Consider the following 14,666-nt stretch of genomic DNA (forward strand, 5'->3'; position numbering starts at 1 on the left):
TAAGAATGACGCTAAAACGGATCCTCAGCAAAGAAGAGTTGCCAGAACGAGGTCGTAAACGTGCCGAAAGTTCTCGAAAACGTTACAGGGCTACACAAAAAGTTTTATTTACAGCAAGTAAACCCATGCTCTCCGGCAGGGGCGAGTAGCCAGTGCCGGAACGATCGGCGGCAGTCATCTTTTATTCCTTTCGGGACGGGGCAGCCTGCGGCTATTCAGAAGAAAATTCAGTTTTGTTCGGCATATTAATGCATCTTTAACGCGTACGCGTCACTTTGACGCGGTAAGTTTTTGCGGTTTCGTGACGTCGCGTGAGAGGCAGGTGAAGTGGGTGCAGCCCGAAAACTTTTGACGAATAGCCGAGGGCTAACGGCAAAAAGGCGTCGAATCAGAAATAACTATTTTTGTTTTGTTCCGTCAAATTATGCATAATCAGTGTGTACACGTCTTATCAGGTGGGTAGCTATCGCGGTTATCGTGACGTCGCGTGACAGACAGGTGAAGTGGGGGTGGTCCCAAAAAGTTCTTGACCAATCGCGGTGGGCTGATTGCAGAATTGGAATAGAAAAGTTTGGAATAGTTTTACGTTATAGCGCCCCAGAACTCGTCCCTTTGAACTCAACAAATTCAACGTTTTATTGAAATCGGTTCTGCGGTTGCCTGATGAGAGAATGTCTGCGTACGTCTCACGTGCACTTGATCGAATTAGGAGGGCCAGAACTGAAGTTTCCTCGTAAAGATGTGCAGCACATGTCGCGGACACGGTTGCGTCCTCGCTCTAGAGCGAAGTTTCGGCACCAGCAAGCGACGTCTCCTTGATTGTCCTGGACACAACGTCTCTCCCTTTCAGGTGGTAGGTGGTCGTGTTCGCCGATGCCGAAGTTCCCGCCTCGAGAGGGTACTGTCGGACTCGCAAATCATTCGTGATCAAATTGACACCCTCGGCGATTCCTTCGGTGGTGAACACCACCCCCGACGGTTCGTGTAGTTTGAGGTCAGGGTCCTTGATCACGTCGATGGGGTGGAACCAGAGATTGTGGTTGTGCACGCGTTTCTCGAACAAGAGCGCGAACCACCCGTCCAGCAGAACGTCCGATTTCCACGGATAGCGCTGAAAGAGAAGAAATCAGAGTCACGTGAGCAAAAGTTCTTCGTTATTCACTGCACATAAGAGGTGTCAGAAATGCCCATGCGTTACGTGGTGCTTTCCTTTTGAGGACCCGTAGAAGTAGAGAGATGAGGAGGAGGAGAAGAAAGGGCAATGAGAAGAGGGGGTTGGACATGCGAGTTGGAGGAAATGTTTGCATGTTGCTGACGGGTCGAGGCCGCACGCTCATGTATACAAACAGCTGATATTTAACTATCACGCACTACTGCATCGGAGAGGGACAATTTTCTGGAAAGCGAATACAGCGCAGAAATTTGCCATAGTGTTTGCTTCTACTTGAACCCATCTCGTACTCTTGACAATCGGTTGAACCGCTCACACTCGGTGCCTGTTATCTGCTTCGCTTTTCTCCAATTTCTCTACAGCACTGTATACAATTCTAAACTACCACACCGTACACGGTGTGGTCGTTAACATATAAGGATAATTGCGTGCACATGTTTTTGAAAAATACTCCATTCTTTAATTTTTGCTGCTTATTATACGTGCGTATTTAAGTCTAAAGCACGACTAATGAATTCAAGAGAATACTTGAGGACAGTGCGAAAGGCGGGATAAGATGAGACAACATGAAAGTAGACCCGTCAAATATTCTCCTGTCTAATATTGCCCCAGCTTTACGCAGTGTCCCCATGTATCATAATCACCATCATTATTGTTCATTAATCTCTTAAAGACCCCTTTCGGGATATTACATAAGGGGGGAGCAAAAGTATCGGAGTAGGTATATACGGAGAAATTGGATTTTCAACCCTTTGAATTAACTTGAATAACCAAGTGGTGATTTGCTGATTAATGGATTTTGTTGGCGCAAGGGCCAAATATGCCCAGAGAACGCCATGCAAAAACAAATTTGTTACGCTTAGATCTTTGCAAGTACGCAAGGGAATACTGAAAACCCCCTTTTAGGGAAATACTGCTTATCCAATACTTAAATGACATTTCCTGAGTTCTCGTTTATAGTGTCCTTGTGTATAGTGTCCCTCCCACACGCATTCATTGCTTACTCTCTCCCTTTTTTCCTCTTTCTATTCCCCTTTCTCCCACCCCCAGTGTAGGGTAGCAAACCGGATGCTCTTCTGGTTGACCTCCCTGGCTTTCCTATCCTTGTTTTCTCTCTCTCTCTCCCTCTGAGTTCTCGTACTTTTTGATGTAGTGCGCTCACTCGTACGTGACACAAGAATAGGTTCGTCTTCCTAAAGCGTAACGAAAAGACGAGACGCAAGAAATAACGTGTCTCGTCTTTTCGCAGCGCTTTAGAGTTCTTAAGACTGAACGTCAACTAACCAGCCCGTTTGTCCATCCTGCCACAGGGATTACGTATAGTCAGTAAGGGACCAAACTTGTCTTTGCTCATCCAGGCTCAAAGCTCAGCCAAGGTCAAAGTGGGACATAGCCTGTCACTACCGGTGGCTGCTGCGTACGCTGCGTGGGCGCCCATAATCTTGAAAGCGATGTGTACAAAGTGCGCGGAGTGCTGGTAGCTTCGCATGCGCTGTGCTTTCAACGCTTAGTTCGCGTTGAAGCGAGACGCTACATGAAAGTCAATTCGCTCGCTGCTGCTGCCGCGCCGAGCAGCGTCTGCGTCCTTTCCCGAAGCAAGCAAAACCGTGCTATCGCTCGACAAACTAGGTGTAACTGCGTTCCACCACGGCAATCTTTTTTTTTCATCCTTTCGGCTACAGTGCGACTTTTCAATTCGTAGTCGGCGTCCCCGTGTGGCGTTTTATATTTTCCGTTTCTCTTGCGGCTGCGTTTTCTGTGCCTGTGTTTTTCTTTCTTTCTTTTTCCCAAACCATGAAACAGACCTTACCAACTCGCTCGCTTTCAGCGTTCACTCTGATCCGGCACAAGCACACGTGTACCGTCGGGAAATACGAGAACTCTCGAAAATAGAGTTATAATACAAGCGCTTCCTACTGCATAAAAGAATTTACGGCGCTCCATTGTTTTCACGGTGTAGAGATGCGAGCACTTCTTCCTGAGATATTTTACGAATGAAGCTTTGAGGGCTATATGCAGAGAACAGTGTATATGGTGCCACCGCCTCCTTTGTGTACCAATATATCCTCTGCACGATTTTTGATGTCGTCTGTGGTTGTGACCGGTGTCAATAAAAGAGCGCGTCCGTTCCACACTGCTGCGTTTTCGGGTTTAGCCGTACGCAGCGTTTACGTTTTAGGTACGCGTTGAGAGACGGAGTTTGCCAGAAGAGGAGGAAGAAGCCTTTGCAATGCACTGCCCGAGCACGCGAGGGTACGTACCTGAACAGATTCAGTGATTATCCATTCTACTTCCACTATAGTGCGAGGAGGGATGGTTATCTCTTTTTCGATTTCAAACTCCACGACTTCCTTTTCCACGTGGCTCTCGGAACTCGTCAGGTCGTAGCTGTAGTCGAGGCCGGCTCTGAAGTTGAAGATTCCAGAGAGAGAAAGCGACGTCCTGACGTTGACATCGAGGTGGATGGATTTTGTAGACTGCCAGGAGGCGTGCTTCTCTCGGCGCGTTTTGCGCTTTATGACGACCTTCTGAGAATGCGAAGGCTGCTCGTTGTGGAACCTCGTCACATACACGGTGTTCGGTATATTTGTGCCGTTAGACCGCGCACCGTAGCGCATTGGTTCTGCCTTGGCGAACACTTGGTACCTGCGGAAAAGGCGAAATGGGGAAGCAGTGCCATGAGAAGTGAAAGGGCAGAGACGGCAGTCGCTTGCTCCCTTCCCTTCGAGCCCGCGAAATGATTTCATCTGCAGGGCGAGATAATGTATATGAAAAGACTAATCGGCGCCTCTCTATAGGTACCCCATGCTTCTAGCTACAGTGACCTACTGAAAGGGGAAATCGGGTAGAGCTGCGTAATGCGGTGGACTATGGAAGCGTCACATGCAAGGTGTGACCGGACGTGTGACCGGTGCGTTGGCAGGCAGGAGGCCCGTCGTAGGTATCTATTGATGGTGGCGCGAAACAAGAAGCTATATAGAACGACGACATCGTATGATTGCTCTAGGTGGAACACAACCTGCTATACTGTAATGCAACAAGTACTCTGAACAAATGTCGTAGAGCCGTATAGTTAGTTAGCTGTTGTAAAGTAGGACCGTAGGTGCCGTAGGTTAGCGGGCTGGTTGGGGGTCCATTCGTTATGTATAAAATAGCGTAATGCACATACATAGTATGACAAAAAGAAAACGGCGTGGGTGGACTGCTTGACAATGAACAGCGCCCAATATACACTGCAGGGTGTCCCACGTAACTTGAGCCGAACATTAAATATATACAACTGCCACATAGCTGGACAGAACCAAGGTAAGGTTGTTTGCCGTCGCTGGGAGATACTCAGATTATTTTTTCATTCCGCATAATTAGATAATTAGTCTTAATTAATAAATCAACTTCTCAGATATTATAATTAGATGAAAAGTGTCAATGCGAAAATTGTAGAGAGACATGAAAAACTCCTGATACAGCCCTCTTTTGTTCAATACGTGCTACATAAAAGTGTTTTTCCGAGCGGAAAACAAACCCGCAAATACAAGCAAAATTGCCGCGCGACTGGCCGCTCAAGGCACTTCGCGTGTATTCGCGGGCTTCTTTCACGCTCGGAAAAAACACTTTTATGTAGCGCCTATCGAGCAACAGAAAGCTGTATCGGGAGTTTTTCATGTTGCTCTACAATTTTCTTTTGGCATATTTCATCTAATTAGAATAATTGAGAATTAGGGCAATTAAGACTAATTGTATAACTAGGCGGAATGAAAAAAAAAAACTGAGTATCTTTAAGCTACGGCAAACAACATTACGTTGGTTCTGTCCAGCTACGTGGCATTGCATATTTTTAACATTAAATTATGGGGTTTTACGTGCCGAAACCACTTTCTGATTATGAGGCACGCCGTAGTGGAGGACTCCGGAAATTTCGACCACCTGGGGTTCTTTAACGTGCACCTAAATCTAAGTACACGGGTGTTTTCGCATTTCGCCCCCATCGAAATGCGGCCGCCGTGGCCGGAATTCGATCCCGCGACCTCGTGCTCAGCAGCCCAACACCATAGCCACTGAGCAACCAGGGCGGGTATTGCATATTTCTAACGCTTGGCTCAAGTTACGTGTATAGAAGAAATATACTGCGTCATCGTGATGAAATCGACTGGGATTGCAGGCAAATCACGGCTTCGCGCGCGCGCACGCGCGCACGCACGCACGCACGCATGCGCACGCACACGCACACACACACACACACACACACACACACACACACACACACACACACACACACACACACACACACACACACACACACACACACACACACACACACACACACACACACACACACACGCACACGCACACACGCACACACGCACACGCACGCACGCACGCACACACACACACATATCCGTAACGCGTGCTTTGTTTCAATGAAGACTCACTTTGTGTAGTCTCCTTTACTGAGGAGCTTCTCTGGCTTGGCATACATGTCCCACCACAGAACTTTCGTGTTGTGTTGTCTTCCCAGTTTCTGAACGAAGTCCTTGACTTTATCATTGATGTTCAATACCTTCTTGGCGTCAGCTATTGAGAAGAACGAAATGCCTGTTCAGTGAACGTTACCTAAAGGAACTATTCTTATTAGAAACAAAAACAAACATTTTTTTACATGCGGCGCCGAAACGGTATTGTAATCTATTGAACTTCATTTCGGCTCACAGGCTTTAGCACAGCGGAAATTCCAGTTTTTCAAACATTTTTCGCTGACAGCTTCTCGTCCTCCGGGTCACTCATTACCCTAGAAAATTCACGTTCCAAATAAACGCTTCTAACTCTAAGATTCATCGCAGCCTTCGTTGTGGTCACCATAAATTAACATTCAAATTTGTTTCTCCGGAGACAACTGGAAGGTTTTGAGGGATAAAAACTACTCTATAGGCAGCTTGGCATGTCCCCCAAAATGGGCTGGCAGCGTGCTATCATGTATGTCGACACATTGCGGTTTGCGCACAAGAAAAAAGAACAGCTAGAGAAAAAATAGGCGCTTAAAAGCTAGTTGTTGTAGTGGATTTGATATACAAGATTTCAAGGGATCTCGAATAAAGGTAATTCGTATCATGCATAAAGCACACATATTTATAATTTTCCGCTTATTATAAGACGAAATTGATGTGTAAGTTTGTGATTAGCTGCAGAGTAAAATTGCTAAAAATCTCAGGGCCTCTATTCTGCCGCACTACAGCGGCTCGCCATCGCCTTTTTTTACCCGCTATATTTCCGTGAGGAAAATCAGAAGCCTACCAGTCCTCTGTTAGTAAGAAGCTGAAATAATGCGAATCAATCAGGAAGAATAGCACATTCCAATGACGCAGTGATAGCGATCATAACAGAGATGACATCGTTTGCAGCAGAACTAAAGATAACTACATTTATGGCCATGTTGTAGAAGAAACACTGCAACATATTAATAGAAGGAAGTGCCACAAATAACACACCATGAAAAATAACCACTAACGCACAGTATATCGGGGCAGCTTTTCTTTGTAAACTGTTAGCCTATATTGATTCAAAGTGGACGGTATGTTGAATTGTTATGTTTGTAGTTTGTGCAGAAACGAGGTGCCAACCACAGGTCAACGCACTGCGTACGCGGGTCAGTTTGGCCAGATTGTTAAGTTATTAGGAACTATTTACGAATAGTAGCTGAAACTAACATGATATTCGAAACTTGTATAAGCTCCGAACTTTTTTTTTACGCTATATTCTTCAATGAGTGCTCTAGTTGATGCCACGTGAGGAACGTTCGCAAAATGCGGAATAATCTTTTTTTTTCATCTTTTTTTAAATTAATATTCTTGTTACGTTTTAAATTGATTGTTGTCACCCAGTCAAGGCTACCCTAATTTCACTGGGAGGCGAACAACGCATAATACGCTGGAAGTTTTACATTCATGGGAAAGAGGTAATAAAATAATGACAGTGCTCTTGTTGAGAAAAGTCTTTTTACCAAGATTTTCTGCGTGTGTTCGAGCTAAGGTGGGAGGAGAAGGTGACGCCTAGTACCTTATGTTCTTGTTCATGTCAGTGCTGTGACCTTAGTATACAATAGTGTTTTGCAGGTCAGGGGCGCTATAACGTGAAACTATTCCAAACTTTTCTATTCGAATTCTGCAATCAGCCCACCGCGATTGGTCAAAAACTTTTTGGACCACCTCCACTTCACCTGTCTGTCACGCGACGTCACGGAAACCGCGATAGGGTCCCATCTAATATGACGTGTACAGACTGATTAGGCATAATTTGACCGAACAAAAGAAAATAGTTATTTCTGATTCGACGCCTTTTTGCCATTAGCCCTCGGCTATTGGTCAGAAGCTTTCGGGCTGCACCCACTTTAACTGCCTCTCACGCGACGTCACAGAACTGCAAAAGCTTTCCTCGTCAAAGTGACGTGTACGCGTTAAAGATGCATTAATATGCCGAACAAAACTGAATTTTCTTCTGAATAGCCGCAGGCTGCCCCGTTCCGAAAGGAATAAAAGATGGCTGCCGCCAATGCTCCGGCGCTGGCTACTCGCCCTTGCCGGAGAGCATGGGTTTATATGCGTGTAATAAAACTTTTTGCGTGGCCGTGTAACGTTTTCAAGAACTTTCTGCACGTTTACGACCTCGTTCTGCCAACTGTTCTTTGCAGAGGATCCGTTTTAGCATCATTCTTAAGCTTCCGTTGCATTCCACCGCGATTGTCGACGAGCCACCGCAAGCTAAGTAAGAGAAAGCGGACCAATCGCAGGCGCTGGCACCACCCTCTTCATCCGGTTATCGATATTCAGTACAGAGGCTCGGCCCCATCGAAGCCTCTCCACTTGAGCATGCTCCTCGCCTCTTGTGAGCCAATTAGGTAAGACAAGCCGCTGAATACAGGCAATGTTATTCGTTTTTCAAGCAAACAAAAGTGACCTCCTATGAACAAGGGGAGCATTTGATTGGTTTGTTCAGACAACCCTGCGGGTGACCGCCCGATGCTTGCGTCGGCGGTTACGCAAATTTGATGTCAGGAGATTGGAATAAAAACATATTGGAATAAAAACATATTGGAATAGTTTTACGTTATACGGCCCCAGCTCTCTTATTTTTGCACGAGAAATGACAACTTCATTTTGCAGAATTCATGCTTGTTACGTTGGTCTCTGACTAAGCAGAATGTTTAGGTATAAGTATGTACTTCGTTGCACTGCATTAACAAGTTATCCACGTCAGGACCATAGAGAAACTTAATGCCCTAAGGCAAGGCTCCGCCATAAAAAGGAGTATGCTGCTATCATTGGCATACATGATCAATTTTACCCTTTCGTCAATATTTAGCAGGTCATTAATGCAGATATTAAAGGAACGGGGGCTAAGAATGCTTACCTGGGTTCTGGGGCTCCAGTACGGGGGTGGGAAGAGGCGAGTAGTCGGGTAGAGTGGGGGGGGGGGGGGGGGGAGTGCCACTACAGGTCCCATTGCAGGGAGGCACTACTGCACCCCCCCCCCTCCCTCCCAACCCTGAGGGCTGACCCGGTCCCCTTTCATATAGCAATTAGGTCTTGGAAGTTTGTGTAAGTGAAATGAGCTTCAGTCCCCCCCCCCCCCCCCGCTTCTGCCCCCACACTCAGAATACACGTCACAAGCCCCTCCCTATCTGGGTTACTACACCTCTTGAGACAGGAAGATGACTTAAAACATTGTAGTGATACACGGTGTCTGCGATCTCGCAAACACGGCTTGAGTAAATACAGAGGCTTTCAACGAATGGCCGCATAACAATAACTTCTCAGCAAGAACGTCATGCTTAAGTCGATCAAAAGATTCAGGGAAGTATACGAAAATGATACTTTCTTTTAGTGTTAGCAAGGCCGTTTCTGTCGATTTCCCTTTTCGGAAGCCAAATTGCGAGTCTGGTAAGATTCCTCTGCTTGAAGAGAGGTCCCTTATGCGGGAACAATTTTTTTCATGTCCCTTGGAAAAGACGGGAAAAAAATACATTGATCGATAGTGTTTCACAGTATTCCTGCTGCCACCTTTGTGTGTTGCGAGAATTGTTGCCTTTTCATTTGATTAGGAAAATTGTCTCCTTCGAGCGCCAAATTAAAGATGTGGTTAAGAGCTGGAATATACTAAAACGTATTTTACCGGCTTTATATCTTGATATTAAAGCCTTACCTTTATCAAGGTTATCAAAGTCCTAAAACTTTGTTTCGTCCGTCTGCTTATAAACAATAAATTGACATTAATGCGGCGGTCTGAACAGCGTCTCCGTTATTCGGTACCTTTAGGGACAGCACCGTCAACGAGGAAAAGAGAAAATAAAAAAGTTTATAAAAAATAAATCAGTAAATCAATAAATATATGAATGAGTAAAATGCAACCACTGTGGTGCCTCTATCGAGGTGCCAGGGCGCGGGCTCCTTTCATCACCCCTGAGGAAGCCAAGTGCCCGCCCCCTGAAGGCCCGTCGAAAGGCTCGTGAGCTTCCTCCTCTTTTCTCGAGTGATGGCGCCCACGCATCACACGCGTGTAGCAGTATATATATATATATATATATATATATATATATATATATATATATATATATATATATATATATATATATATATATATATATATATATATATAATCATTCTTTAGTGGACTCGAATAATTCCCCCGTTTTTCTGAGTTTTTCAAAACAATGTTGTCCTTGGCGAGTTACCCCCACTTTACTGTATCGTGTATGCGCGTTTCTAGCTTCTTTCGTGGGGGCCAGTCCCGGAGATAGCGCAGTAAAAAAAAAAAAAAAATATGGCTCCTTCCAGTGGGTATGTACAATGTAAAATTGTGCGCCAGTTCTGAAGCTTGTGCAGTAAAAAAATTTAAACGGCCCTCTGTTCCTCCTACTTGCCTAACGCGCGGGGTTGTGTGAGGGCCGTGTGTAGTGACTACGCCCCATTCTCACCCTCAACCCGCTCAGGAAGACATTGTTCTTCATCGACGTCAACTAGAGGTTGAATCGCCTTCCAACTTAATTTTATTGTTTGGAAGTTTTACATATAAAGTGCTTATAGCGTAAATCTAGACAAAGTTGACAAATTTAGAGTAGACTTCGTGTACATTCATTGTCTTTAATACAATTAACCGATAAAATTCTCTTATTTCGGTTTTAAATAGCTATAATGCAGTTTCAGGCACGCATGAAGATGTGAGTGGTTTAGGTTGATAATTTTTACAGTTGCTCTCAGTGTCATATATGGCAAAGCAGAGGAGTGATAGCTGATGTGCGATGCTGTGCCTGTATGAAAGATAGTGGTTTCAACGCTCGTAATCAGTAAGTTAAGGGGTTTATGGCAGCAGCAACTGTAACTAGAGTCGACATGATGATTAAGTTAATGAAACCGCTGAACTAAGAATATCTCTCAAGTTAATAAGGAAATGCGTACAGCACAGAAAATTTCTGTCGATATCGTCATTGCAAGCTAGTTTGAAGTTCACAGAAATGTTATGCGGAATGTTTTCAAAAAAAAGCTTAAACATTGCCGTATACCACCATGTAGAATTCTATATAGTACAGCAATAAACTCTGTATTGTGTCGGAGTGCCAGTACTTCATAATAGTTAAAAGTTTGCAGAACTTTGGAACTAAAAGAAAATTGCGTCGTGCTTTAACACGTATATAGCGACACCACCTCCTCGCTGATTAGACCGATTAAGAAAGACATTATCGTATCCAGCGAGGCCGATCGTTCTTTTTTTTTTATCAACTGGGTCTCCGTTATCATTACAATATGAAATTGGAAAGTGAACTCATATACGGAAACCAAAAAAATGCATCTTCTTTGAAGTGGTGGCGGAACCCGCGTTGAAATGCAGGATATAACTATTAAACGCATTTCCCAGTTTGGTATGATGTCGGAAGGCGGAGTTGTGATCTTGCAGAAAGCTTGGGTATATCTGCTTTCACTATAGGTATAGCAGTTACGGTATTTTTTCGAGGTCAGCCTCATCCGTAATTTGTATTGTTCTCGTCTCGTAGTTGATTTGCGAATATCTTGCCATTGAATGAGCACACAGATTTCCACTTGAATACACGCTTGCGCTGGACCCTTTCTTGTGGTCATAACCAATGACAACACTGATAGAAGATAAGGATATCGGAGCAGGAAACAGGAAGGAGCCTTCAAACATAGAGGGACCTCTTGTGAAAGGACGTGACTACGTCTCCCCGTGAACATAGATGATATACAGAACACAAATGAGAGCAGGGTATAACATAAAGCTAATGGTTGATAGGTACGCGCGCATTACAGATCGGTTTCTTTTGCATTAACATGCTTTAAATCTTCTTACGACGAAACACCAAGCTTGCACGGTGTTGCTGCTGTATGATATAATAAGTTGCGAATACGTCAATGTTTGCTGGCATAAGGAGAGAACGGAATGTTTCTTCCACTTACCAGAGTTTTTCAGTATCTGCAAATAAGAGAGACACAATTACGATTGACTTCCAATCAGCATCACTCTTAATGCAGCTACCCAATTCTTTAGGCGCAATTCGCAGTAAGCGATTGCAACCACAGTCACGGCAGTTGAGACTGAAATGCATCGTGGCTCGTGGAGAACGAATTTGGACGCGCATTGGAAGAATGCCACGACAGGGCTGGAAGAGGAGCGAATCATCAACCTGAGTTTGTTGTAACGTACGTTTCCAAATGGGGGACTTATCCTACCCTCTACGTTTCCTCGTGACCTCAGTGTGGGGAGCCCGCCACGGTTTACCACACCTTATGGGCATGTAAGCTTAACCCCACCCTAGAAGTACTTCCCAATCCCTCTTACGAGCAGTGGGAAAGAGAGCTGACCAGCTCTCTCCCTTATAACTAGTTCCGGCTGGTAGACAGGGCGATGACAGCAGCAAGATCGACCGGGGTCCTGGACTGAGGACATCGCCCATCATGCGAAATTCATGGGTTTTAATAAAACGTTATTACTCCTCCTCCTCCTTCTCCTCCTTCTTCACGGTCTAACGAAAGCAAATCCATTTGTCGCAACGTTGGCTCCATAGACAACTCTTGTTCGGCTACTCATAAAGGTGTGACTACATCGACTGTGGCGTACAAAAGAGCAGCTGTGACCTTATCTTCTTAGAGGCTCCCCTTTCAGAAAGGAAAAGTATCAGTATGGAACGTACGTTCGAGAGTGGTATAGCATATGTGCAAATGAAGTGGTACATTTAATTTTATCGTCTCGTCTCGTTCCTGTTGAAATTATTTGCCAATCCTTTGCCTACTTTCTATATGAGTAGTGCACCCATTAAAGATAGTACATTTTGCTATGTTGCCACTTTCTGGGTGAAATGTGAAGCAGGCGGTTGAACCTTTCTAAATAAATACGTAGAAAGTGCCAGATGATAAAAGAGAGAGAGAGACAAGGGAGAGGGAGGGATAGAGAGAAGAGAGGAGGAGGAGGAGGAGGCAGTTAATGATGCTCAATCACGCATGCATAGTCAAGTGACAAGTATAAAGTATATATATAAGTAAGGGTCCGGTATATAGAAATTGGTACGAAACGTTCTGACGGCGCTTATCAGCATTTTAATATGTTCTTTGTCGTTAAATTTTAAGGGCATCAAAGAAAATATTTCTTCATTGTCGTTTCTTTCCTTCTAGAACTCATTTAACCTTTCTGCTTTCTCATAGGCTGCGCATTTATTATGATGCAAATGTCTGAAAACTCTACTGGAGGAAGGTAAACCCCATCCCCGTTCTCCTCTGATTAGCAACCTTTCACTCGTCGTTTCTACTCATTCAGGAAGAGAATATGTCTAGATGCGTGTTAAATGAAGACAGCGTATTAGAGGACGGGCTCACAAATATAGCGGAGAAAAGGGCTCGAGCATAGCACGCACAAATCACATTGTCTTTCTCCACTATCGCCGTGTATCTATGTAAGAAATATTGAAAGCTACAGCTGAACTGCTCGAAGGTATTAAACAACTTTTCTTATATTTATTTTTTTTCACTCAAGTGGAAGTGGAGGCGTCTCTGCTCACTGCCAATGCTGGGGCGGCCCGTATGGGCCCGCATTATGTTCTTTGCAGTTTTCGCACTAGAAGTATGTGTCCAAACTGCAAAAGTGGTTCTATCATAGTCCCCTATCTAAACCGTGGATCGTGCATAAGATGCTATATACTGGCGGGCCCCCAGCAAGACACGACACCGGCTCTGTGATATCCCTTTAGCGGGAGATTCAAGAAATGAAATCACTTGGAGTCACTTACGAAAACCACTAGAAGAGCTCCGAAGACTCTGAAAGCGGTATTCAGAAGCGGTGCCATGTCCGAAGTTCTGAGCGCATGAGAATCAGCGCTGGGACGCTTCTGCTTTCGTGCGCGTCTGAACACATGGACATAAATGGTGTCGCTAAGCTATACTTTATTTATTATCTCCACAATCCAGCATTGCGCATTGTTCTCTGATACGGCAGGTCCGATAAGGAGCGATACGGCAGGACAACAAAGGATCTGGGAGCAGAGGCAACCTTGGATCCAGGGCTCGTAATGCAGCTAGAAAAAGTCGCCGAAAAGTTCCTGGACGATGCTGCCGCTGACAAGAATGCTAGCACAGTATTGACATTAAAAGGAGCCTGCGTGAAATGACGCGCCTTGATGCGTATGCACTCGCGCCCTGTGCGAATGGGCTTCGGCTTCAAATTAGTGGGGGAAAAAAGAAAAAAAAAAGAAAACCGGAAGGGAACACGAGGAGGACACAGGACGTGTCCTCATCGTGTTGTCGCTTTCTGCGCTGATTTAAAGTATGTGTCCATTCCTATACTAGTCCAACTTTCTACCTTATACTGTGCTTCAGCTGCATGAGTTCCACAGCTAGGTGTTCTGAAGGATCTCTGAACAGTTTTTGTACGCAACACGAAAAGGTAGAAATTTTTGATTGAGTATTAAAAAATTATGTCGTTAAGGCTACAGTGAAACGAACGGACATGTTGCGAGTACGGATTTTGTAATACGGTTCAAGATAAAATATTCATCTCTCTTTAGCAATCCTTATAATAAAAGTTAATCACTGGAATGGGAAATATGCAGCGCTGGTGCCAAATTTGGTTCACTTGTTACAAGCACAGCGGAAGGAATTCACTTGTACATTAATGACCATCGACCAAATTGAATTCTTAGACTTCTTGTAGTAGATCGACTGACATGTATTTTTTCCAGAATTAGAAAACGTTTCCATTCTTGATTTACTCATCAATTGCTAGCCGTTATTCGCTCATCAACTGCCTCTCATGTTCGGTGACCCCGTGGTACGATTCCCCGATTAGCTCGTGAAAGCCCTCGTTAACGTAACCGCAGGGCTTTAAACCGAAGTCAGAGATGCCCATACGCAAAAATAACTTCCACAGATAGATACGCTGGCTCCAGAAAACACACATGTCAGGCATGGTTTAAGTGGGTGTTTCAGTTTCGAATATACTCTTT

The 14,666-nt window shown here is 44.7% G+C and overlaps 1 protein-coding gene across 1 annotated transcript; it reads right to left on the reverse strand.

Moving 5' to 3' along the window:
• Positions 1-611: 611 nt before the first annotated feature.
• LOC126543095 (uncharacterized) lies at positions 612-13,595 on the reverse strand. The gene is made up of 5 exons (XM_050190237.2): positions 13,455-13,595; positions 11,632-11,647; positions 5,602-5,743; positions 3,433-3,817; positions 612-1,111 (listed from the first exon to the last, which is right to left on the reverse strand). The coding sequence occupies exons 1-5, from the start codon at positions 13,509-13,511 to the stop codon at positions 779-781; spliced, it is 933 nt and encodes a 310-aa protein (XP_050046194.1). The 5' UTR covers positions 13,512-13,595; the 3' UTR covers positions 612-778.
• Positions 13,596-14,666: the final 1,071 nt, after the last annotated feature.

Source organism: Dermacentor andersoni, chromosome 1 (genome assembly GCF_023375885.2).
Source record: "Dermacentor andersoni chromosome 1, qqDerAnde1_hic_scaffold, whole genome shotgun sequence".
Taxonomy (NCBI): Eukaryota; Metazoa; Arthropoda; class Arachnida; order Ixodida; family Ixodidae; genus Dermacentor; species Dermacentor andersoni.